We start from the raw sequence: 27,416 nt of genomic DNA on the forward strand, positions 1-27,416 counted from the left end.
GTTCTTTAAAATGTTGAATACGTATATCAACTATGTTCATTATCGAATTAAAAAAGAATCTAATGATTTCTTGTCAGCTTTTTCTCGTTTTATCCATTTAGAGCAGTAAGTACGGAGTGAGTCATGGATGATGTTACTACACTCATTCCAATTAATAATTGACGGGGGACGATATTTAGGTCCTTTACTGAGGAATGATTTCAACTCTCGGTCACGAACGATGTTAAGGTCTCCTGTTATAACATGGGAACTGGGGCCATAAATGTATTCGGAATTACTGCAATTTCATGACGTAGGTGTATTGTCACTGATCTTTACACACTTCGCTGTAATTAAACACATATTTCCGGGTAGATTTTTTGTATACATAACAAACATATGCATATTCGCGGTACTACAATCTGTCTATACATATATTTTGGCATTGCACAAGGTCAAATTTTTCTCCGACTGTTAATGACGTTTTTACACTTAATCCATTGGATGTTGAATGTGTACTGATTGATATTTTAGTCTTAGATACATGATTTTTTTATTAGTTGTTATTGGCTTTGAACTAGCTGTCAGTAACTGCTAGTATTCTCAGATTTTTACTTAGTGTCTTTTTAGTTGTGGAATGTCTAGATACGCTGCCACGTCCGGTCTGTGTTTTTGTCAGATGTTTTCTGCTTTGTATTGATCTGATGAGTTAAGCCCTTTTGAAACTGATTTTTATAGTTTGTTCTTATGTTTTACTGTTACTCCACTGTCCCAGGTTAGGGGAGGGTTTGACGCCAGCAACTAGTTTAACCCACCACATTCTGTATGTGTCTGTCCCTAGTCAGCAGCCTGCAGTTCAGTGGTTGTCATTGGTTCATCTCTGTCATATTTGTTTTTCGCAAATTGTTTTATTATAAATAAGGCCTTATTTTTCTCAATTGAATTGTTTCATATTTTTCATGTCGGGGCCTTTTATAGCTGACTATACGTATTGGTTTTTCTTACTGTTAAAGGCCGTATAGGTTGTCTATAATTGCTTACATCCACTTCATTTGAACTTTGGTGGATAGTTGTCTCATTGCCTTCATACCACGTCTCCTTATTTAGATAACTCAAGAACAGTGATAGTGACACCACTCAAATTCAAGCTTGATCGGTGTTTGGTGGCAAATTCAGCAAATGTTCCATTTCTTGAAGGGACATAACTTGTTTTCTTTGAAAAACATTTGTTTATGTATGTTGTCATTAGAGATGTTGGGGGTTTGAGTGTGTAAAACACCAAATTTGATAATTTTCCATTTATAAAGGGACAAACACAAGAACTGTGCAAGTGACACTACCCAGTTTCAAACTTTATCTGTGTTTGGTGGTAATAAGCATTGTGTCTAATTTTAGAATAGAACTGTAGAAATTCCCTGCTGGTTATGTTTGGAGGCATACCTCACATCATACAAACACAAACATTGCTATTTTCATTTATTCAGTATCCATGAAATTTGACATAAAATTTTCATCTTCTGATGATGTCTCTCCAACTTCCTTTAAAACTTCTCCATCACATTCATCATCTGACCTTGAAGCCTCACTTTCAAATTCATTGTCATCTGCATCCTCTGTGTGTTTTCTTTTAGATTTTGACAAAGCTATTATATAGTCCATACTGTATCTATTATGATCACATCTGAAAAAAGGTGACAATAACATTTATTAAAATCTGATGAAAATATCAAGGGAATGTTAATTTATTTCTTGTTTCAAAGTTAACATTACAAATTAAATGCATATACTGTTGTTTTGTGTGTCCAGCACCCTTGACCACTAGGGCTACTACTCTTATAATAATTACTGCCATATTTTTTGATATGTAGTTTATTTCATATATTTGTAAACTGGTTACGCATTGTTATGTACATCATATCACCCTTGTTATTATCAATATAGTTCTGTTTTGGTCTACATGCTTTATCCAAATTTGTCAAAAAAATATTTATAAATTCTTTTTAAATTTCTTCTAAGGTCATTCACAGAAGCCATTCTCCTAAGCCATTAAATACTTACAATTTTCCAATGTCATCATATTTTCTAGTAATATTTTTCTGCATTGATCTGAGTGTTGTCATAATTTTCTGTGATCTTTGTTTTAGTTTAGGTCCATGACACATTAGAAGTTTATTTGTCCATTTGAGATAGAATTGTATATGTGCTGATGATTCTATTCCTGATGCCAGATAATTTAACAGTTTATCTACATATATTTCTGGGAGATTCTCACTTATAACATCAACTGAAAACACCAATTAAAGTTTAGTAAATTAAATAAAATAATTTTTGTGATACAGTTTCATAAAAAGTTGACATGTAGGAGTTAGAATCCTAACCATTCTGCAACGTTGAAGGCTGTACAGTGACCAGTAGTTACAAAAATCCATTACCATTGGACTCTGGTGGATTGTTTCCTCATTGGGAATCATATCACATCTCATTACTTGATATTGACAACACTGATATTGAATGACCAAACAATATCCTTGATTCCTGTTCTGTTTTTTCATTGTATACAACCCCAGTTACTGTGAAAGTACTTTTATTCGTGGCTATCAATTTTCGTGGTTTGAGCAAAAGCTACATGTTTGTGAGTTCTTAAATTCCTTGATTTTAGTTTTCTTGGAAAAAAATCAAGTGAAGAATTTTAAGACTTCAGAAATGAAAATTCATGAAATTAATTATATGTTGTTTTATAATGATTGTGGGAAATTGCAAAAATAAGGTGTTCATTTTCACTCACTTGTTCGTCTTTCATTACTTACAACATTAATAATATTTTTAATAAAATAATTGCTTTCAGAAACTAGAGGCTCTCAAGAGCCTGTGTCGCTCACCTGATTCTACTTTGGTTTTGGAAATCATGTAAAAATAGATTAAAATCATAACAGATACCCTAATAACGAGTGAGGCCAAATTTGGTTTAATATTGGTCCTGTAATTTAATAAAAAATCCTGGTGGCCATTTTGAACAGTAAATCGGCAACAAAGTAGCAACACTTCATCAGCACCTCATAAGAAACATTTATGCCATGTTTTGGTTTCATTCCATTCAGTGCACCTCTAGAAGAAGCATTTGTATGTATTTCCCATAGGGTCTTATGTTAAAGGAAGTCCCCCATTGGCGGCCATCATGGATGAAGGATCAGCTTCAAAGTAACAAAACTTAGTCAGCACCTCATAAGGAACATTCATGCCATATTTGGTTTCAATCCATTCAGTATGTGGTTCTCTAAAAGAAGACATTTGTATGTATTGTCCATAGGGTCCTTTGTTAAACATTGTCCCCATCAGGCGGCCATCGTGGATGAAGGATCAGCTTCAAAGTAACAACACTTGGTCAGCACCTCAAAAGGAACATACATGCCATGTTTGGCTTCATTCCATTCAATGGTTCTCTAAAAGAAGACATTTGTATGTATTTCCCATAGGGTCCCATGTTAAACTAAGTCCCCCGCTGGCGGCCATCTTGAATTATCGATCGGCTTCAAAGTAAGAACACTCGGTCAGCACCTCATAAGGAACATTCATACCATGTTTGGTTTCATTCCATTCAGTGGTTCTCTAAAAGAAGACATTTGTATGTATTTCCCTTAGGGTCCTATGTTAAACTAAGTCCCCCGCTGGCGGCCATCTTGGATAATGGATCAGCTTCAAAGTAACAACACTTGGTCAGCACCTCATAAGGAACATTCATGCCATGTTTGGTTTCATTCAATTCAGTGGTTCTCTAAAAGAAAACATTTGTATGTATTTCCCATAGGGTCCTATCTTAAACTAAGTCCCCCGCTGGCGGCCATCTTGGATGATGGATCCGCTACAAAGTAACAAGACTTGGTCAGCACCTCATAAGGAACATTCATGCCATGTTTGGTTTCATTCCATTCAGTGGTTCTCTAGAAGAATTTCAAAATGTAAAAAGTTAACGACGACGATGGACGACGCCGGACGACGGACGCCAAGTGATGAGAAAAGCTCACTTGGCCCTTTGGGCCAGGTGAGCTAAAAAGCTGATTCATCTATGCTTATAAATTGTCTCGTTTGAAAGAAAATGCAAGGTAAACATTTTAGTTGTATCACACGTGTTATCAGAAGTGATGACACTAATTAACTCGAGATCGCATGATCAACAGATGTCACTTAACAGAAACAGTTACATAAAAAAATGCTACAAATTTACTTTGAATTGTAGAATTAATTCTTATGAAATAAAATAAGCAAGCCCAAAATGAAATCATTATTTTCTTTTTTCGTATGAGAATTACATGTATAAAGAAAGGAAATGAACACTTCATTGCATATCATCACTGGAAATCTGACTTTCTTTGTTCAAAACTTATTTTTCATGAGAATTAAAAGGTTAAAGTCGTACAGTTTATATTTTTTAAAGATTAAATGGGTAAATTCCTGTCTGAAGTTGTATATTTAGTTCATAGTGCGTTGGCTGATATTCGATTTATTCTCAAGATTATATGCATGTATTCATGAAGTTAAACCTACATGTGGATCTTTCCATGTCTGGAATTGGACAACAGTTGTTATATTTCATTGGACACTTATAAAATTCATGGATAAAGTCATTCACGAAAACCACGAAAATGGGTACCCCACGAATAAAAGTACTTTCACAGTACCTAGTTTCTTTTTTTGTTAGTTAGGAAATTTTGTGTTTATGGCCTATATTTTCAACCCTAATTTCACACTTTACTGAACATTCACCTTTACCAAAGAAATCCACTGAAATTAGTATCCCACGAACAATAACCAATCTACAGTACAAACCAAATTAAAGGTATTTCAATCTACAGTACAAACTAAATTAAAGGTATTTAAGTTACATATCCTACACAAATACCTCTCATATCAGATACAGTCTTAATTAAGTACTCTCAACATGTCTTGAGAACCTTGGCTATGTCCTATATATTTGTTAGGTTCGTTTGACCTTTGACTCATTTAGGTTTGATTGAAATCTTATTGATGTACTTACTGTCAGAATATGGTATAGATTCAAGTACTTCTTGGATTAAATTGCTTTCATTCAGTCTAAAGCTCAGTATAAGTGCAGTAGAATATTCTTTTTCAAAGAGCTTCTTCCTCACATTAACAGGAGTAATTTCTATTTCAAGGTCATAGGGGTCAAACACAAGGTTCTGGTCTAACGAGTATATCAGCATTCCCTCTGTTGTAGTTGCTGCCCAGGATCTTCCTGATAATAAAAATGTAAATGGTAATTTTTAAATAATAAAACTATTAATGAAAAACTCCTTGTTACATCTTCTTTAAAAAAAAAAAAAACACTATAAAAATGAAGGATTTTATTCTTACTCATCCATATTCATAAATAATGTTGCAATATATCATAAAACATAAAAACGGTGAAATAAAAAAATTAAGGTCATATCATTCTTTGAACATATACATGATATATGAATGATGTGATTGGTATCTTGATGTGTCATATTAATTTTTTTCTCTTTGTCATTGAAAAGATGTCTCGTTCACCAATAGTCAATACCCCATATTTTCTTAGTTATAAACAGAACAATTATAATGTACACTTGAAATTATAACTTTGTATTGTGAATAAATATCAGACCACATTTTATTGACTGTTCCAAGGGAAACAACCCATATGAATTTCCATTAATAATCACTGTCTTGATGCTTTCTGGTTTACCAATATAAACGTCTGTACAACAAGGAAGGTCCTTGTGCTGATATTAACAGATGCAATAACCCTGAAACATCTTCATGGGATGTTTTACCAATATAAATTTCAATAGATTAAATGGCACTGTAATATTCTCTTATTACATATTCATTGGATGTTTTACCAAGAATTCATGGATGTTTTACCTGTAGGTGAGAATCGTATACATGACACTCTCACTTCTGGTTTCCAATGTCGTGAACTCATGTCCCCTTTCTTGACCCCTGGTAAGCTTAGGGATTGACCTTGTTCATCACCCTCACCTTGATCCACCAATGACAAACTTCCCCACTCTGTCATTTTCTTTTTGTCTAAAAATTCCTATAATGTTGAAAAAAATCTGCATTATTTCCAAAAAATTATATTTTCTTGGTAATTTTCTATAGGGCACTACAGTTTTACTAAATACATTTCATTATAGAATTGTATAACTATTACTATGATAAAACAGAACTGAATAAACCAAATTTATTTAGCATTATTGTGGATTCATTATAACTTGTTGGATGCCAATTTTCTTGGATTTGTTGGTAATAGGTAAACCTAAAATTTAAATGTCCCACAAAGTACACACTTACTAAAGAATTGTATACAGACTTTGGCAAACCCGCAACATTTAATTTCCATGAAAAGACAAGTTTTCCTCAATCCATGAAAATTGGTATCCTGGAAACTAAATAAATCCACAGTATCTAATTTTAAGGATCAATTTGAGGATATGATACTTTAGACTCTTACTTTCATTTCAAGAACACTTGTTAAGTCAATCTTAAGCAGTGAGTCCCCAGGAGGTCCAGCAATACATTGCTTAAAAGGAATGGACAAGATTTTAAAAGAAAAATATTCATACAATGTAATTCATGGCCTACCTCCATGCCATCAAACGACATGTTACAGGAGATCTCAAATTTTTTCATCAGTATCTGATCCTGGATGGAGTATATACACACATTCTTTGACCGACCAGCGGCTAGTAGACATTTACCATCAGCAGAATAACATATTGTATTAAAAGCTCTGAAAGAAAAATCCATAAATTGTGACAAGTTTTCTTAACGATATGCATTTTTTAATGATCTAAAAGTGATTTTTCAGTATTTTGTTTGTAGAATATCAAAATAAGAAGTTTTGAATAATAGAAAATTTACAATATAAAGCAGTAAAATGCATACATCGAAATATCCCTTCACAAACATGATGAAAATAACAAAACAAAATAGACTCTTTTCATATAACTGACTTTTGACTCTGGAGTATATAATTTTTTAACAGGTTACCTACAAAATGTACTCTGTGTTAAGACATTCTGGTACTTGGTCAAGTAAGAATAAATAAAAGAAGTAAAATAAAGCTTACAATGGGTGCAACTTCTTTCCCCAAATTGCATCCATTGTCAGCTTGATTTTACTTCTTTTAATTGCTTTTACCTGACTTAAGTACCAGAATGTCCCACCTCAGTGTGTGTAATGTCTCATAAAATTATAAACTCCACTGTCAAAAGTCTGCAATATGAAAATGGTCCATTGGTCAAATATAAATTGTAAAAGGATGTCTTTAACCAATCACAAGGTTTTGATGCATACTTTTGAAAACAATACCAAGTAGGCTTTAGATTCTAATCGTTGAATTGGCAGTCTTGTACATTCTACATTCAGAGGTCAACACTCTTGAAGTGATTTCGGAATAAAAGGAAAAGCAGGACAGGAGATAATGATTCCTGTACATCTTTTAATTGAATTATTTAATAGTTTAAGCTGCTTTTAATTTCATGTTGCAATACAAGCATTTTCAGGTAAAAAATATTTATATTTTCAATGAATGAAATTTGAAATTTAAGTAACTAACTATTCATTTCTAATTTTGAAGTTTTCCAAAGGTCACTAGGAAAATTGACAAACATTGACATTATGGGAAAACATTGAGACTTTGAAATTAAAAATAAAACATGATTCAAATAAACCTACTTCCCAAAAGATGATTTCTTGGCCGTGATCTTATCAATTTCCTTTCTACTGTAACCTAAGTCATGTCTTCCCTCTAAAGAGCCTGTTTGTACTACATTCTGTGTGTTCCAGAAAGTTATCTGTGCATCTAACGTTGACACTGCTATCTCTTCTCCATCAGGTCTGAAGACAACAGCTAACACTGTAAGAAAAAAAAAATTTAAAACTTGTTTCTAAAACAGACAATGTAATCTATTATTTGCAAGGCTTTTCTTTATCAATTAACACTTACATACAATCACAAGTGTACATAATCATCAGATATAAATACTGTGAACTTTTCTTCATTTAATCTATAATAAATGCTTTCACCTTTTTTACATCCAATAGGCCAAGCTTTAGTTTTGAGGTATATCATATTAACGTTTGCTTCATGAATTCAGCACAGCAGTTGCTGAAAGTGATCTCTTTTAAATTTCATTTTGTTATCTTACCATCAGAATTAACAATAATATTTTCCTTTGCTCCTTTATTCTCAAATACATCCCAAAGTTTGACTGACTTATCCCATGATCCACTAGCTAATAATGATTGTTTTGGACTGAAGCTAAGGGAACTAACTGGCCCTTCATGTCCTGCAAGCACCTGTAAAAAACAATAATAAAACACATTTTTGAGGGCTATAGATAAAAATAAAATAAAAGGTATTGATCATTCTGTAATATTGATAACAAAAATATACTGGTTACTACCAGCATATCAAAAAATCTATTTACATAAATAGACATGAAGTCAAGTCAGGTTTTGTGAAATGCACATATAGTAATAATAAAGTATTCCTTTTTACTGATAACATAAATGTACAATTCAACAATATTTTATTCAAAGTATAAAAACTTCAAATGAAATTACAGTTATATATTTGCTAAAAATATACAAAAAATATAGGTGGTAAAAATAAAACAATTGTTAATTGTTAACACATAATCCACAAGATACCCAACTGTCCTTGCAACATATCTAATTATCTAAACAAATCTCATCTTAAAAATCCATAATACAGAACCTATCAATACTATGGATTCATTAAATTTTTGGGATTAATTTCAGCCATCACCAATAAACTGCTTCGCTGAGAGCAGCTAGATACGCCCGCAGAGGTCCAACCCTGAACAGTTGGGGCAAAAATGGACACAATATTCAAGCTTGATTCAGGTCTGAATTTGGATTGTAATTAAATATTTGACATATTATAGGTTTCTGAATAAATGTATTCAAAGAACTTGAAATTGGTTATATGAATTGAATTTATGTTCAATTAAAGATTTCTGGCTGTTGTGCAATACTTAGTAAATCTGTTGTCAGACTATAAACAAATAAAGTATAATTAATTCTCAATGTCATATTAGAAATTTATGAAAATAAAAAGGGAGCTTACATCAATAGATGTAAACAATTCACCAAAGTTTCATGAGAATTGGTGACAGCATTTTTGAGTTATTGTCAGAAAACTGGAAAATCACCCCTTTTTTTAATGAATAAAACCCCATAACTCAGAAATGTAAAATGTAAAATTTATAAAATTCTAAAGGGAGCTTACATCAATACATACAAACAATTCACCAAAGTTTCATAAGAATTGCTGAAGGCATTTGTGAGTTTTTGTCCGATAACTGGAAAGTCCCCCCTTTTTTTATGAATAAAACCCTGTAACTCGGAAACGTAAAATCTAAAATTTATAAAAATCAAAAGGGAGCTCATGTCAATAGATATAAACAATTCAACACAATTTCTTGCAAGTTGGTGAAAGCATTCTTGACCTATTGTCCGAAAACTGGAAAATCCCCCTTTTTTTAATGAATAAAACCCCATAACTCGGAAACGTAAAATCTAAATTTTATAAAAAACGAAAGGGAGCTCACGTCAATAGATATAAACAATTCACCAAAGTTTTATGCAAATTGGTTAAAGCAATTTTGAGTTAATGTCCGACATGTTGACGACGGACAGACGGACGGACAGACGGACGGACGGACAGACAGACGGACAGACGGACAACGGTATACCATAATACGTCCCGTAAACGGGCGTATAAAAATGGAAAAAAAAAACCATTTCTTGAAATGTCAACAAATTGTTTTCAAATCTTTGGTTGAAATGGAATAGGTCTACTACTATTTTGATATTTTACTGAACCAATCAAACAAAATCTGTATCTTCTCTTTTCTGTTTGAAAAACCTGTTTCAAACTTGTTTAAGATTCAGTGTGAACAATGTCTATGCTTTAAGGAAAAGTTTGACATGTGCTTGCTGAATATTGTCACATTCATAATGCTGGTTTATGATCTTTTTTTAGATGTAGGTGGTCCTACTCATTGACGAAGTCTCAAAAAAGTTGTAAAAATACAAAACTGCGATAAATGTCACAAATAGGTAGTTTTAAAAAAAAAATTTCAAAGACTTGTATATCAATAATTTTTATACCCATTCCTTTTACCAAAAATACCCATATTTAAATGCTCACCTCCAACAATCTCCCCGTCTGCATTGACCATACAAATATTTCAAAGACATCTAATCCTCCAGCACAAACTATGTCTCCACTGTTGTCTACTGTTATACATGAAAACTGTACTGGTCTCGGTGACGTAAACGTACGGAAGTTACGATACCTTAAAAATTAGTGATATTGTTATTAATTACAAAAATTTCAAATGTTCTCCCTAGTCTATAAAACTTACACAACTCTTGTTAAGGTTTTATCATAAAATTTAGTTATCCTGTATGCAATAAAGTATATAAAAAATTTTTTTTTTACCTTTATGCTGTTTGAAATTTCTAAGAAGAGCATATTCTCTTGTAAAGACATTTCACTCTCTAACAATTCCATTAATATCATGTGCTAAATCAGGTAGCCTTAAAACTGATACAAAAGTCTTTTTTTTTCTTTATACCCTGTCAATGGTTTCATTTTAGTACTCAGGTGTTGATGGCAGATCTTTTATATTTTTTTTAATTCATTACAATGTTATGTTATTTAGAGCTTGATATAATGTATGGACACTTGTCTAATGTTTAGGACTATATGTTGACCTCTGGATGTGTATTGGTTTTGTCCTTGGATTGCTATCACATTGATGTATAGCCTACATTTCCTTTTCTTGAAACATAGTCATGAATATGCAAAATGATAAAACAAAATAATGTGTATCTAGGAAATAATTGAATTGTAAAATTTAAAAAAAAAAATTATATAACAATGTCACTCTCCTGAGGCCATTTTAGTTTCCCCTTTCTTCACTTCTTAGTTTAATAACTGGTTTGCTGTTGGTTTTTTGGAGTGAATGCATGGATTATGCATCATGATTTATTAAGTTATATCTCTTCTTATCAACTTTCTTGTACTCTGTTTTCTTGTACTCAGTTTTGTTTGTAAATAGTCTTATTTTCTTATAATTACCTGTTGAGATCAAAAGCTCGGACTGTACCATCTAATGATGAAGTTAAAACCACCTGTCCGTTCTGTGTAAAGATTACCCCTGTTACCCCTCCTAAATGTTCATTAAATGTGACAAAACAGAAACCACTAGATGTGTTCCATACTTTTACCTGAAAGTTAAATGAGAAACTAAATATAATACATTATTATTTGATGAGCTTTAAATGCCATCTTGGTTTCATTATATTTAGGGTTGCTGTCTAATAGAAGTTTGTCCAAAATATCATTTTATTCATGTCAAACTCTTGACTTAAGATTTGAGATAAACCTTTTATAAAAATGCAAGAAATGGAATTAACTTTTTTACACTGAAAACTTCAGTCAATTAGACAGCAACCCATTGACACAAAAAATAAACTTAACTACTTGTGTTACATCTCTGATGATGGGACATTATTTTCCATCTGAGCTGCTTTTTTGTCTGCATTAAACTCTTCCGCATTATTAAAATAAGTAGCAATTTTTTTTCAAAATATTCTTATTTGTAAACTATGAATAAGTATCTTACAAAATCAATTTTCAGCTTCATTTTTTCGTGCGAATAGAAGATTTAAAATTAAATACAAAATTATGTGATTCCTAAAAGCAAGGAAGACTAAAATGTATTTGCTGTGTGTGGGACAAATGTCTAGCATATGATCTATTCAACATCTACAATTATTGTAAATTCAGAATGTAATGCTTGCATTTATTAATGTAAATCATTGATTACTGGTAAAAATGCAAGTTCTTATCAACATGAGTGCAAACAATTTTTGAAGGAAAACTACATGTGGAATTATGAATGCAGGTTTTTATTGATGCAAACCTGATACTGTCGCATTTTTTTACATTTATAAAAACATTGTAATTATTTCTGAATTTACAGCACTTAAAATTGTAAGCACCCATACCCCAGTCAGGTGACTACATATTTGTTGTCAAGACATATCTTTCATATGGCCTTTCCATTTTAAATATTTTAGCATTATAACCTATTTTGAAAAAGCAAAGGCAATCAAGGCTAATCATGTGATCAGATCTTCATTAGAAGAATGTATTTTCTAGCCTGGTACCAGTCTTATCTGTTGATTCCTACCTTAGCATCATCACCACCAGTAACCATATGTTGTCCATCAGGAGAGTAGGCAAGGCAGGTCATGTTATTAAAATGTCCCTGTTGTTTAAGGACATAGGTCTCACTCTGCCATTCCCAAACCAGTAGCTGTCCTAGACCTGAACAAGCAAGTGCTATCCAGTCACCTGTGTTGTTAAATCTTACTGATGCTATACTCTGCTCAGATATGCTGCAATAATTAAAAGTTGTCTTTTAATAAATTTTAAAATACTATTTTTGGTAACATAGAAACATACTCTAACTAAATGTACTTGCATCTACATGGGCCTTCTCTAGTCATATTCATCATTTTATTAAGACTGTACAATTTAACAATTTTCAGTGATTTTTATCACAATTGAAGTATTCAATCTTTTAATTGTTCTTTTATCAATTAGGTATATGCAGTTTTTGTCTTGTGATATTTTGCGCAAGTATTTTTTCATTTTTAAACCTAAATTTCATTAACATCTTGGAAACCATTGAATTAAAGTAATTAAGATGCAATATAACTATTTTGTGGATATACTTTACAAATGTATATTTTTAGTTTGATTCCCACATGGCAGGTGCATTCAACTCCAAACTTCTTTGACTAGAATTGTCTAGATCTGTCCAGGCACTCTGGCTTCCTAAACCAAGAAAAACTGAACATTGAGAAATATCCAATCGTGCTGAAAGTGATGTTAAACACCAATCAATCAATATATTGTTACTTGTGAAATAAAAATTACCTCCTTCTGTTGACATTAACCTATTTTTCAACTTACTTTAGAGAGTGAATAAGGTTAAAATCTGGCATCTCATGTAAGAAAAAGGAACCATCTAGGAATCCTGTAACAAGTATATGCGTAGACTTATGGTAATCCACACTGGTAACCCTTGGATACGATGACCCTTCAGGTCGACAATCTTTGAAGGAATGTCTGGAAATAAAAAAATTTAACTATAAAACAAAAATAAGTGTCTGTAGATAATCACAAAAACCCACCGTTTAAAAAGTTTTCATCTCATATGGGACAGACAAACTAATAAAAGCATTGACTGGAAAAACATAATGCCACTCTAATATTAAGGGTGGGGCATAACAGATATAACTGTACCAATGCTTAGTTTATGCTATTCTACATGTTCTAAGGAACACCATCAAAACCATAATGCATGCATGATTTCCCCTTTTAAAAACACAATTATAGACTCATGCACAACCAAAGAAAATTAAAGATTCATGACCCACCTGAGGAAATCATTTTTACCTCAAAGACTTGGACTTTATTAAATAAAATCATTAATTTCAAGAAATTTAGTCACAAAAATCCTATCTTGTCTTACCATTTAAAAAAATTGCTTATATAAAAGCAAAGTAAAGCCATTAAAGTACTTCTCAAATTTAAATAAGAAATATCCAGAACACTGTCAGACAAGACTGCAATAAGGCATGGACAATGGCATGTATTACTCACTTTGCTAATCTTTTATAGAGGATTTTTTCTTCTGTGTTTTCATCAGTCTTTGATAATGTCTTATCTTAATTACAATAAATACAATTTTATTAAATATGCATCCACCACAATTTCATTTATCTATAGCCTATTTTCTAGTATAAAGGAAAAACCTTTCAACTTTAACAAATGTTTAAGCAAGCTATCAAATTCATTAAAGAAAAGAACAAAGTCTTAAGAAATGTTATGTGCCATATGTCTGAATGTATGCAAACTAAAAATGTATCCAAATTAGCTTTTAAATTTTGCCATGTCAATCAATGCAAATCTTTGATTTGAAGTTAGGAGAAATAACAACAAACAAATCTAACCTTTATTGTCTTCTTGTTCATCAGTACGTGTAGGTTTATATGGTATGAGTCCATCTAAATCAGTATCACATTCATATACACATAGATGTCCACACTGACTTATACTGTACAGCTTTAGTAAAGAGTTAAGGACTCAAACATACAAACTATTGCCTAAATATCATAGACAGGGGTTCAAACAATGTAAATTAGATGTCGAGTATCTCTTTTTAGTATGTTTGATAATGAATAGAAAAGATAACTGTTTTGTGTTTTCTATACCCTACAAAAATCATTGGATATTAGTTAATTTACTTGCTCTTGCTTGACCCGAGTACCAGAATGTCCTACCACAGAGTAGGTAACGTGTCAACAAATTATATACTCAAGAGTTAAAAGTAATTAATATGAAAAAAGTCTATAGACAAAGGATACATCTAATGAATTGGCTTCAAAGAATGATCCTACTATGGCATCTCTGTGTCCACCCATAGAATAGACTACCAGGTTTTTAAAGTGTTGTGCTCCATACACTCTGGTGTTCATATCTTTAGATCCCACACATAATACCCTGTTGAAAATATAAAAAGTAAAATCAAATGTTATGTTTCATCTGACAGGCACAAAAATAGATCAGCCAGTTGAAGTGCCTTTAATTCTACAAAAGTGCTATATGCCTTTCTATCTGTACACAGACCTCCATGACCATAAATCATATCTGAATTGAAATGGCAAATAAATGTATGGGATTTCAAAAATGAATAAAAGAGATATATCAATAAGACAGCAACTGGACAACATAATAGTGTGGATTCATTTATTTTCCTGTGTATAAATTTCTTGGATTGAGGAAAACTTGCATTTTCGTGGATATTTGATTTAGTGATTTTTGCCAAAGTCTGCATACAAGCCCATAGAATATATGTATCGGTTGAACATTTAACTTCCTGGTTCACCTGTATCCACTGAATCCAAAAAATATGGTATCACATGAATAATAATGAATCCACAATTAAATAAAACACTACAGTTAGAGGACAACTACAGTCTTCAAAAATATACAATTGTCAATGCTATATCATGCATATGTCAAGTTCTTAGACTCAATATGTACAGATCACTCTTCAACACCAAAAATCCCTAAACAAACAAAACACAGCTGGAATTTATAAAACTAGTGAACACCACATCAAACTACATGAACTACCAATAATTGACTAATTTAGGATAGAAACCACACAGGACAGTGACAAGAAAAGTAGCATAGTCAAACTCCTTCCTAAAGTACAAAAATTTATTCCTTACCTATCTAGATAATATTTGGTAAAATCAAATCAAATAATAAGCTTTATTTAAAGTTGGTACTTATCCACACAGTGTAGCATAAGCTCAGAAGAGCTTTTAAAATTAACATAGATACAACACATAAATACAAAGTGTTTATCATTTAATCTTTTTTCTATTGTGTTGTCTGTCTTTTTACACTGATGTTTTTTTTATTGCACACTTTAAATCTTCTTTCTTTCTTACACTACTGATAAGGCAGTGAGTTCCAATAAAAACTAAATACCTGACTTTAAACCTTACCTAGAATCAGTAGTCCAATCAATGCAGACTGTCTCATCATAGGCTCCATAAAATGTCCTCTGTAAGACAAAAGGATTAAATTCTCTGGTCTTCCCAGGAGCATGGAATAACATGATTTTATCTTCTCTGGTGACAGCAAACTTCCTGTAATATAAACAGAAGTCATAAATATATATACCATTAAATGTCCTCTGTAAGACAAAAGGATTAAATTCTCTGGTCTTCCCAGGAGCATGGAATAACATGATTTTATCTTCTCTGGTGACAGCAAACTTCCTGTAATATAAACAGAAGTCATAGATGTATATACACCATTAAATATCCTCTGTAAGACAAAAGGATTATATTTTCTGGTCTTTCCAGGAGCATGGAATAACATGATTTTATCTTCTCTGGTCACTTCAAACTTCCTGTAATATAAACAGAAGTCACAGATGAGTATACATCATTAAATGTCCTCTGTAAGACAAAAGGATTAAATTCTCTGGTCTTTCCAGGAGTATGGAATAACATGATTTTATCTTCTCTGGTTACTGCAAACTTCCTATAATATAAACAGAAGTCATAGATGTATATACACCATTAAATGTCCTCTGTAAGACAAAAGGATTAAACTCTCTGTCTTTCCATGAGCATTGAATAACATGATTTTATCTTCTCTGGTTACTGCAAACTTCCTATAATATAAACAGAAGTCATAGATGTATATACACCATTAAATGTCCTGTGTAAGACAAAAGGATTAAACTCTCTGTCTTTCCAGGAGCATTGAATAACATGATTTTATCTTCTCTGGTTACTGCAAACTTCCTACAATATAAACAGAAGTCATAGATGTATATACACCATTAAATGTCCTCTGTAAGACAAAAGGATTAAACTCTCTGGTCTTTCCAGGAGCATGAAATAACATGATTTTATCTTCTCTGGTGACAACAAACTTCCTGTAATATAAACAGAAGTCATAGATGTATATACACCACAGGGGCAGATCCAGCCATTTTTAAAAAGGGGGGGGGGTTTCCAACCATATGTCCCCTTTCAAAAGCATTGATTGTCAAAAAAAAGGGGGGGTTCCAACCCCCAGAACACACACACCCCCTTGGATCCGCCACTGCACCATTAAATGTTTTTTTCCATTAACACTTTGACTGCATTCCTTCTTAAAGTATGACAAAACAACTTTGCCAAACAAATTAAAGAATAATCACTAACTTTTTTACTACTTGAAAACTAATTATAACATATATTCTAGGAAATTCCAAAAAAGTAGATATGACGTCAGAAAATGTAGTTAAAAGAGGTTTTCTGAAGTCCTTTGCACAACGTAAAAGATAAATTCCATGTAGGACATAAAGATCATTCTAAAAACATCATGGTCAAATGGCTGTAATCAATCTTATAATGTAGTTAACTATGAAGTTGTGTTAACATCCACTAGAAACTTTATACACATGTACGGGGTATGGTTTTTTTTGTATGCCAAAGTAGAGTTTTTACATCATATGAAAAATCCAGGAATAATTACAGTCACCTGTATACCCTGCCAAAATTTATAAACTTTCAAATCATTAATTCTCAAAAACAAGCACAGCTAGAAACTTATTATTTTCTATAAGTTTGTTGTATTATACAATATCTATCAGTCTATTGAAAAAACTATGAATGAAGATGTTATTTTTAATTTCAGCAGCAAACGTCTTAAGCACATACACGTTCTATGCCTGCATGGAAATAACTTCAAAATTTGTTGCATTGCGATATTAAGAAATACTGATTTTCAAGGCCTGAATGATCAAGTGGTCTAAGTTGTTCATCTACTGTATCACTAGCCTGTCAACAATGAGTGAGGTTGTGAGTTCGAACCCCACACATTGCAAGTGTGTTGGACTCCAATCTTAATTGACTAAGATTGTCATTTTTCCTATCAGAAGTTAATAGTTTTCTCCAGCTTCCTCCAGCAATAAAATCAAACCATCACAATATAGCCTATAGTGCTGAAAGTAAGATTAAACACCAACAATCAATCAATCAATCTGTATGTATATACAAACAGTTCTGCGGCTCTTTTCACAAAAAAAACTTAAGAGTAAAAATACTCGTAAGTCATACACATTTCAGTATAACTTACGATCAATTTTAGTCGTAAGATTTTTTGTGAAAAGAGTCGATGCTGTCCATCAATTCTTTGAATGTTTGTATTGTTTTGATTTTACAATGAATATTTGTCTCTAATTTGTTGATATCACCCTGTGTACAGATGTTGTCTTATTGATATCTAGCTAAGAATTCCAACCAGGACAAAACTTGGTATGTGGGAATTGTTGGCATTTAATAAGAAGGTATATTCACTTCCAATCAAGGCCGAACATGGTTAGTGGGAGCAATTGACATTTAACAAGAAGGTATAAACACTTGCCATCAAGGGCGAACATGGTTAGTGGGGGTAATTGACATTTAACCAGAAGGCATACTCACTTGCCATCAGGACTGAACTTGATCTGATGAATTGGTCTGTGGAAGTGGTAGGAGTGTAAAACTGATTTACTAATTAAACTACATAACAGTGCTTCACCACCTACAAATATTATCCAAATAATTATCTCATGGAAACAAGTTGAAAGTTAAAATTCATCATACATATGAAACTAAACCTAAGGTTGCAAATTCCTAAAACAACACTGATGACTTAAGGTAGTTAAAAGGATGTTTAGGCCTTTTGTGTTTTTATTATGTTTATGCTCTCAAACATTTTATATTTTGGTTTTCTAAACTTCTCGTCTGAAGCGTACCTGATGAAAGTTATTACAGAATATAAAATAAAGAGGAGCGGTACTACCAGAGTCCAAATGGCGTGGATTTAAGCAACTAAAGAATCATGTGCCATACAACATGTACAAATAAAAATCAGAATTATATGGTTTTTTTTTTACTGCCATTGGTTTTTTAGAGTCTGAGTGTATGATTAGTCTAGTAGCAAGAGCTTCACACTGGTATGATTAAATTGATACATTTTGACTGTAAATTTGCAGTTGATAAATTGTGTTTTTGTACTTAAACTAAGGTTGCAACTTGCTCATGCAAAGATAACATAAGATGATTTTATCTTTTCAATTTAGGCCATTTTGGTTTTATGCACTCAAATGTTTCCAAAAAATATTTTTAAGCATACCTGAAGTGACGAAAGATATTCAAGAAAACATGTGTCATATTCATTTTTTCAAATAACAAAAGTCGTATCTTAAGCATGTTAAGTATGAGGGCTTCAAGTCAGAAGGTGAACCAGCGAAATTTTCCACTAGACTTTGTAAATTCAAGCTAAATCTATAATTCAGTTTTGTCTAATGAAGTTAAAACTACTGTGAAGTACATGAATACAGTACCGTTTGAGTAAAATACCCGAAGTTCAGCAGATTGATGATTACAATTATTTTTTTTCAATTCACAACAACAAATTAGATTATTTTTATGATTTGACTAAATGAGAACCATGAAGGAGGAGTAAATAATGTGAAACTAAACATACATGTTTAATTATTGACTTACTTTCATTGACTACAATAAGTGTGTAACCATCTGGAGATAAAGCCATACATGTTATGTTCATCTGTGTTTCTATTGGCAGTGTCTCTGACTTGTTACTGCAAAGTAATTAGACATTTTTTTAATAATCATTTACCAATTTAAAATATCAAAAATTTTCCTGTATTAAATCAACATACATTTACTGTTGATATGCATATTTTCATCTCTGTGAAATGACTGGAAGAAAATATGCCATATCACCACTAGTCCATAATTAGTATCTAGTTCAGCTCATGCAAAATCAGGACTATATATTGATATCATCCAAACTTTGGACATCACAATATCATTATCAGGCCTACCTCATTTTTTATGCTAGCATGCATGATATTGGCACAGATTTAGAAAATGATGTATAATACTCTTCATTTTACACTACTCATGAATTTCAATCTGTTCTCTTGTCACTTAAATCGATGGAATTTATTGTGTCATGTAACTTTCTGAAGATATTGTAGATCTAAAACATCAGAGTTAAAATATAATTCCATGAAATGAAGGTTACTTTTAATACATTTCAACTAAATTGATATTTGAGTGAAGTTAATCCCAATTTTCTTAATCACAAATTTTCTTTATAGAATCTATTACCAGATATGAATTATTGTTATTTTTCATCAATTATTGTATCCAAATTAAATACACTTACCATGATTATTTCCAGACATATTATATGATTATGTCAGATCAAATTTTATAAATAACACAATACACTATACATTTTTGTAGAATCATATATCCAACATAAAAACAGTTACATTATAAATGCTTATCTTATGAAATAAATCACTATATGAATACATGATGTTTATTAGATTTTATGAATACTCACTTTCTAAGATCAAATATGGAGATACGATTTCCCACAGGACTGATGACACTGTTGCCATCAGGTGTAAAAAGAACATTACCCTTTCTATACACAGATCCTAACAAGTTAGAAAACTGAAAGAAAAAAGAAAATAAACACGAAATATATGTCTCATGTTCCTTACAGCAATTTGAAGGACTGCCATTTTCTGTATTTATTAAATTACAATGTATATAGAACCATTTATCATCATCATCATACTACATGTATATCATATCAAAACTTTGAAAGAGTGAACAAGCAATTCAGTTGTTTTCATTTGTTGCTATTTGTTTTCTTTGGTTTCTGTTTATTGTTTTGACTGTATTACATAAATCAGACTGTTTAAATACTTGTTTGAATTGTTTAACATTTGTCATTTCGGGGCCTTTTTAGGCTGCGGTTTTGGTGTTGCTCATTATTGAAGGCAGTACAGTAACCTATAGTTAACTTTCATGTCATTTGGTCTCTGGTGGAGAGTTGTCTCATTTCCAATCACACCACATCTTATTTTTATATGTTTATTTACAGGGGGGTTAACAGTTTGGTATAATTTTTCTACCTGATTTCCAGATCCCAATAACTGGAGATATCACTAAGTTCTTTTCTATATATGAAATTATGCTTGGTAGTTGGTTCATTTTGTATATTGCAATGTTGTAACTGTATTGCCAAACAGTAGTGTCCCCTAATTGTCACTTCCATGAATATTTCGTCTGCTATTTTATTCATAGGAACTATTCTTATCCTCACTGCATGTCAACTTTTAAAGAAAAATCCTTTATTCAGAAAATATCGATTGATATCTATAATACAGTTCCTAAAGCTAATGATAATCATATTATTGCTTAAACAATTCATTTCTGACTTGAAAATATTTTTTTTCTATTGTCTGTAATTCCTATGTAAGCGGTCTATTAATAAATCACCACTTTCCTTTCATAATTATGTGATAAACTGGCCCTACATACACATTTACTGCGCATGGGCAGATTTACCCAACAAACACATTTCTGATAAAAACACACATGACCCACTTGCCATGACTTGTTTTGTTGATTTTAAAATTTATTTCATATATTTTTGGGGATGAGATAAACTTCTCGAAATTGAGTTGTCAGTAAATCGATTTATATTAAATTTGATACAATTTGTATATAATTAAGCAGGAATACATACGATCAAAGCCTTACGTGGGCAGATTTACCGGACTGCATCGTAAATTATAACCATTTATTGGGAATGTGTTAGATTATATAATTATTGTCTTTTGTCTTTTTACTGAAATGTTTAACAAGTAAAACATCTAAACTTCTGTCTATCTATCTTCATATTTCCAATTGATTGTTCTACAGAATACATTTGAAGACATATTTAGGGTTTTATGTCTTTAGAATGACTGTAAAGTTGTCACTCCATGTCCTAAAAAGATAAAGGAAAACACTTGTTCTCCAAGATTGATGTAATCAAGAATCAAATTATCATATACAACTATAGAAAAGGTCTATTAAATGTTGATGTTGCTGATAACATGAATCATGAAAGTCATGATGCCTCAAATTCTAGGCACATGCCACTAAACAAATAATCATTAAAAACGATTGCTAGAGAAACTGTGAAATATTGAATTAATTTAAAGAATTTGTTGGAATTAAGCATAATATTTTATGTACTTTGTATGCAAATTTCATTGTTCTGCTATCGCAATACAACTTTAACAAGAAAACATGATTGTCACATGGCAATGTTTTCTTCTCGAAAATAAAATAAACACAGATCGGTGACGGAATGATATACGGATTATGAAATAATATAAAAACGGATCAGACAAGGAGTCTTCAATATAAACATCATCGGTAAAACGCATTCTAATAGACTTACATAATGAAAATTATTTGTCCTCGCAAGATTTGCTTGCTATTATAAAAAACAATTCTTTCGATTTAAAAATATTAAGAAAATATGAAATATTTGAATAATGAAAAATATTATTTCCTAGTTATACATGTTATACAGTAGAAGTCTATGCCTTTCAATACATCATTGTCATGCAAATTGTTTGGACTGGTATTGTCAAAAATAATTCAGTCACGGTATAAAGTTCGAAATTGCATGTTCTTTACGTAAGCAGTGGCGGATCCAGAACTTTTCATAAGGGGGGTGGGGGTGCTGACTGACCTAAAAAGGGGGGCGCTCAGTCATGCTTCAGTGATTCCCTATATAATCAACCAAATTTTTCCCACGAAAGAGGGGGCCTGGGCCCCCCAGCCCCCCCCCCCCCCCCCCCTGGATCCGCCTATGGTAAGTGGGTCACTGTTCGTGATGTCATGTGGTGTCTGTCGTTGATGGAAGATGTTCGTTGTTGTTCTGCGGTTTGCATGTTGTGTCGACTATTATATTATTTGTTTGTGCGTTTCTCTGTGATGATAAAATTGAGAATGGAAATGGGGAATGTGTCAAAGAGACAACAACCCGACCATAGAACAGACAACAGCAGAAGGTCACCAACAGGTCTTCAATGCAGCGAGAAATTCCCGCACCCGGAGGCGTCCTTCAGCTGGCCTTCAGCTGGCCTAAGTATTCTTACGTGCGTTTGTGCTGTACGTATTTCTGTCACGTGTTGTCAATTTAGCGATATTTTTTAACATTGTCATATAAGCGGGAGGTTTGGCTAGCCATAAAACCAAGTTCAACCCACCATTTTGCTTAAAATGTCCTGTACCAAGTCAGGAATATGGCAGTTGTTATCAAATACTTCGTTTCTATGTATGTTGGCGTTAGTTTTTGTTGCACTTCAGTGTTCCTGTTGTTCCTTTGTTTTCCTCTTATAGTTGATGTGTTTCCCACGGTTTTAGTTTGTAACCTGGATTTGTTTTCTTTCAATCGATTTATGACTTTTGAACACCGGTATACTACTGTTGCCTTGTATGGTTTTTTTCTAAAAAAATATTCTGATCCCCAATTTGATGAAAAAAAAATTCTGGTCAAGCAGATGACAAAAAAAAATATTCTGAATCCAGATTTTGCCCATACCTTATAGTGTTAAATATTGAAAAAAATAATTTGATTGATAGCCTCAAAAAACTAAATAATTTTTTTCTGACTCAGACAAAAAAAAACATACACCCCCCTTTTTGAAGTTATTTTATGGTCGTTCCCTAACTGTTAAAAAAAATCGAAACATAACAATCATACATTCCATTGTTTACACTGAGTGAATGATTTCTTTCAGTGCAAAGAATTTTCCCAGTAAAATAAAGGCAATTAAGGACATTTTTGCCTTGGAATTTTAAGGACATGGACATAAATACCTATGAGAATATGTCTGAGGACATTAATTACTGACATCGGACTAAAATACTCAGTAAATTCTGTAACCATGTAGTTTTTAAACGAGCAATGAGCATTTTACCAGGACTAGTTTATCTCTTACGCTTGTAATTACAATCGTTTGCTCTTCAACTGCGTAATAAATTTTGCCTTCCCTGAACTTGTTTCAGGTTTAAGTGCCACTGATAGGTCTTTGAGCCTCCTCATGGGATTTTCGATTATGTGATTACTTTGCCGTTTTTATAGTGATTATTTGATTACCAGACCAAATATTTCATGATTATTTGATTATTTGATAATCTAGGTCTGTATTTTTGATTATTTGATTATCTTGTTTAAAAAAATAATATATGATTATATTGGCAAAAAATTTGTGATTATGTGATTACTTGGACACCCCCATGAGGGACATCGTCTTTGTAGACGAAACGCTTAAAAGGCGTTCTAAATTATAACGGCTTGGTAACGTGAGTTACATTTTACCACTTTTAGATATATATAAATAACTCGTGCATGTGGGAAGGGATAGTGTATACCCTGTACATTCCATGCAGAATGCAGTTTTATTTTAATTTGCCTCTTTTTAAAACAAGTTTAAAATTGCCTTTAATTTTATAAGTTTGGGGTTTGCTTTCATTTTTATATTCTCCTGAAGTCATGAATTTTGCTTATGTGACCCACCCGTGGCTTTTATGAAATCTGAAGTGCTTTATTATGTTAGAGATTTATGCATTAATTACTGACATCGGACTAAAAATACTCAGTAAATTCTGTAACCATGGAGTTTTTAAACGAGCAATGAGCATTTTACCAGGACTAGTTTATCTCTTACGCTTGTAATTACAGTCGTTTGCTCTTCAACTGCGTAATAAATTTTGCCTTCCCTGAACTTAATTGTTTCAGGTTTAAGTGCCACTGATAGGTCTTTGAGCCTCCTCATGGGATTTTTGATTATGTGATTACTTGGCCGTTTTTATTGTGATTATTTGATTACCAGACCAAATATTTCATGATTATTTGATTATTTGATAATCTAGGGCTGTATTTTTGAATATTTGATTAAGTTGTTTAAAAAAATAATATATGATTATATTGGCAAAAAATTTGTGATTATGTGATTACTTGGACACCCCCATGAGGGACATCGTCTTTGTAGACGAAACGCTTGAAAGGCTTTCTAAATTATAATGGCTTGGTATCGTGAGTTACACTTTTAGATATATATAAATAACTCAAGAATGGTAAAAGTGTCGCCACCAAATTTCGTACTTAATCTGTAGTATGTAGTAATAAGCATTGTGTATAAGTTTCATAACATTTGGTTGAGGCAAACTAAAGTTAGAAAACGGAAACAAAAAAATTGTACTTGATCTTAGTTTTGTGGTAATACATATTGTGTATAGGTTTAATAATGTTTGGTTTTTCTAAGGCTGGAAATTTTCCAAGATTTCTTCTGAGTAATCCAAGTGATCTGTCATAGTTTGCCTTGTTGGCGATTTTGTTAATATAAAAAATTAGAAGATGTGGTATCGGATTGCAATGAGATAACTCTCCACCCAGAGACCAGATGACGTAGAAGTTATCAACTATAGGTCACCGTGTTGATCCAAGGACAGCGTTGAGGTGGCCCCACTTCAAGGTATGCCGGGATTGTATTTCAATGAGTCTTAGTAGTACGGGGCTATTCATATTGCATAGATAAAATAAAGCAATTGGATATTTTCCTTTGCATATATGTACATTCTAAATTTATAGCATTCAGCTGTTCGCGACATTGAACACCATCTGCCATTTTTCTTAACAACATGATTTCACTCAACCATCGATGCCCTTTTGTGATGTAATTTCTTTAGCAGCCTTGACATAATTTACCAAATCTATAAACAATCAGTAAATGTAAAACAATTAGCGCTTATACAATTTATCTTATTTCTTAAATGTGCACGGTGGACGGTTTTTCGTGAAATCGTAATTCAAAATTATAAAATGTATATTTTCGCCTCTTTTTCCATACATTCTATCTGTGATATTTGATATGTCCCAGATTACACCAACGTTAATATATATTAGTCTTAGATTGTATTCATAAAAAGTGTATAGACCTATAAATTAATTCACAAACTTTTTAATTGACTACATATCTATGGAGGAACACTTCAAGTTATATATTTTGTAAACTGGAATGGGAGGGCAAATATATATGTTACAGTGTATGTGTATAATTTTTCGATATTCAGACCGTCGGAAGTTCAACCGGAGTTCTAAATGCATATAAATTTAATAACAATCGTAAATTTTGACAATTATTACGTATACTTTGCCACAGGTGATTGGGACAGAACATTTTTTTGGCACCCCTCTATTTTCCAAACATGATCCGTTATTTTTTTGTTTTCAAGTTCTTTTAATATCAATTATTTTCGTGTTAATCTGTATATAGATATATCTGAGATAACTATTACACATGTTAAATATTTATTTATAGCAATCTCAGGCCGTGACATATTAACCGAGTGACAGCTGTGGATAGTAAAATAGCAATTCACAGTAAATAGCAGGAACAACAGACAACCCATTTAGGAATTATAAGAGCTGGTAAAAATGAGACAAACCTGAACACACAAGAACATATAAGTGTAGCCAGGAGAACACTTTACACTCTAATACCTGTGGGTCTAGAAATGGACAAGAAGGACTAAACCCTAGAACGGCATATAAGATATACCAAGCCTATGTGATACCCAGACTACTGTATGGATTGGAAATCCTACCCTCTAATTCGACCCAAATGACAGAGTTGAAACAATTCCACCTAAAAACCCTGAGATGCTTCCAATCACTACCTATAAGAACAGCTACTGCAGCAGTATATATGTTACTAGGAGCATTACCAATAGAGGCAGAAATGCACAAAAGGCAGCTAAGCGTCTTATACCCAATACCGGCATCAGAAAACACTAAGTTGAAAATCTTGTTGAAAGACAGATGACAGTAAATGCAGCTAGGAAACTCGGATAGCATTTTTTCAAGAATACAAGAGATCTTAAAATATTATAATTTACCGACTGTTTCAGAATTTAAAGATCAATTGCCATCTAAAATGCAATGGAAAAAGGACATTAACCGAAATATTGCCAATAAGTGGTCAACCATCTTGCAAGAAGAAATGGAAGAAAAATCGACACTGAAACGATGCAACACTCAAATGCTTAAAATCCATGAAGTCCATCCGGTGTGGAGAACCTTACCACCTTTAACTTATGAAGTTAAAAAGGCAAACATCAATGCTAGGATTCTGACAGGAACTTATCTACTACAAGAACATATTCAGAGATTCACTGGAAACACTGAAGAACAAAAATGTCAGTTGTGTCAAATCGAAAAGGAAGATATAGTGCATTTCATACTAAGCAAGTAATCAAGCATCATATAAGGAGATTAAAATGACCTAGAAACAAAATACTAAACATTTAAGATAAACAATTTAGTCAATGGTAAAAAAAAAAAAAAAGAGTCCAAGTCTAGTAGCGTTAACGTTAACTTTGACCATAAAATTTATATTCACCAACACTTAAAAATAATCCCATTTAAGGATTTAAATCTAAGACAAATAAGTTTTAAGTTTTTTTGGTTTTTTTTAGAAGTTTTTAACTACTAGTATTCATTTTATTTTTATCAAGAATAAACAGACTGGATGAGGTATAAGACATTGCTTCCTCTCAAGGAAACAAAATCTAAAACAAATAAGATATTATTTTATAAGTTTTATCTACTCCTAAATCTTTTATCATATTTAAACAAAATAAAACATGAAAGGGTGAATATAATTGAAATACTAAAATATTATGTCTACAATGATAACTTATACTACCATCAAGTATCAGGCAACCCCTCAAGTGAATAATGGATAAACAAACTGTGTTTTATAAGTTTTAAACATCTATCACATAATAAATATGGAGATCAAACTGAAAATCTATGTATATTTTAAATATGCACT

General features: G+C 32.1%; 1 protein-coding gene across 1 annotated transcript; it reads right to left on the reverse strand.

The window, feature by feature from the left end:
• Positions 1–1,438: 1,438 nt before the first annotated feature.
• Positions 1,439–21,852, reverse strand: LOC127715548 (periodic tryptophan protein 2 homolog). The gene is made up of 19 exons (XM_052221636.1): positions 21,760–21,852; positions 20,069–20,181; positions 19,198–19,292; positions 18,130–18,229; positions 15,652–15,795; positions 14,500–14,635; positions 14,086–14,197; positions 13,736–13,799; positions 13,043–13,198; positions 12,255–12,462; positions 11,138–11,286; positions 10,202–10,349; positions 8,172–8,322; positions 7,699–7,879; positions 6,604–6,751; positions 5,881–6,055; positions 5,012–5,230; positions 2,038–2,263; positions 1,439–1,660 (listed from the first exon to the last, which is right to left on the reverse strand). Exons 1-19 carry the CDS (start codon positions 21,775–21,777, stop codon positions 1,456–1,458), a joined length of 2,748 nt encoding a protein of 915 aa, XP_052077596.1. The 5' UTR covers positions 21,778–21,852; the 3' UTR covers positions 1,439–1,455.
• Positions 21,853–27,416: the final 5,564 nt, after the last annotated feature.

This window comes from Mytilus californianus, unplaced genomic scaffold, assembly GCF_021869535.1.
Source record: "Mytilus californianus isolate M0D057914Y unplaced genomic scaffold, xbMytCali1.0.p SCAF_9, whole genome shotgun sequence".
NCBI classification, from domain to species: domain Eukaryota; kingdom Metazoa; phylum Mollusca; class Bivalvia; order Mytilida; family Mytilidae; genus Mytilus; species Mytilus californianus.

Excerpts from the sequence above, each read along its gene's own strand:
- LOC127715548 (XM_052221636.1), bottom strand. Across the intron at positions 13,800-14,085 it reads TGAACAAGAAGACAATAAAG|ATAAGACATTATCAAAGACT; the intron begins GTTAGATTTGTT and ends ATTGTAATTAAG. Across the intron at positions 6,056-6,603 it reads TGTCGTTTGATGGCATGGAG|GAATTTTTAGACAAAAAGAA; the intron begins GTAGGCCATGAA and ends TCAACATTATAG.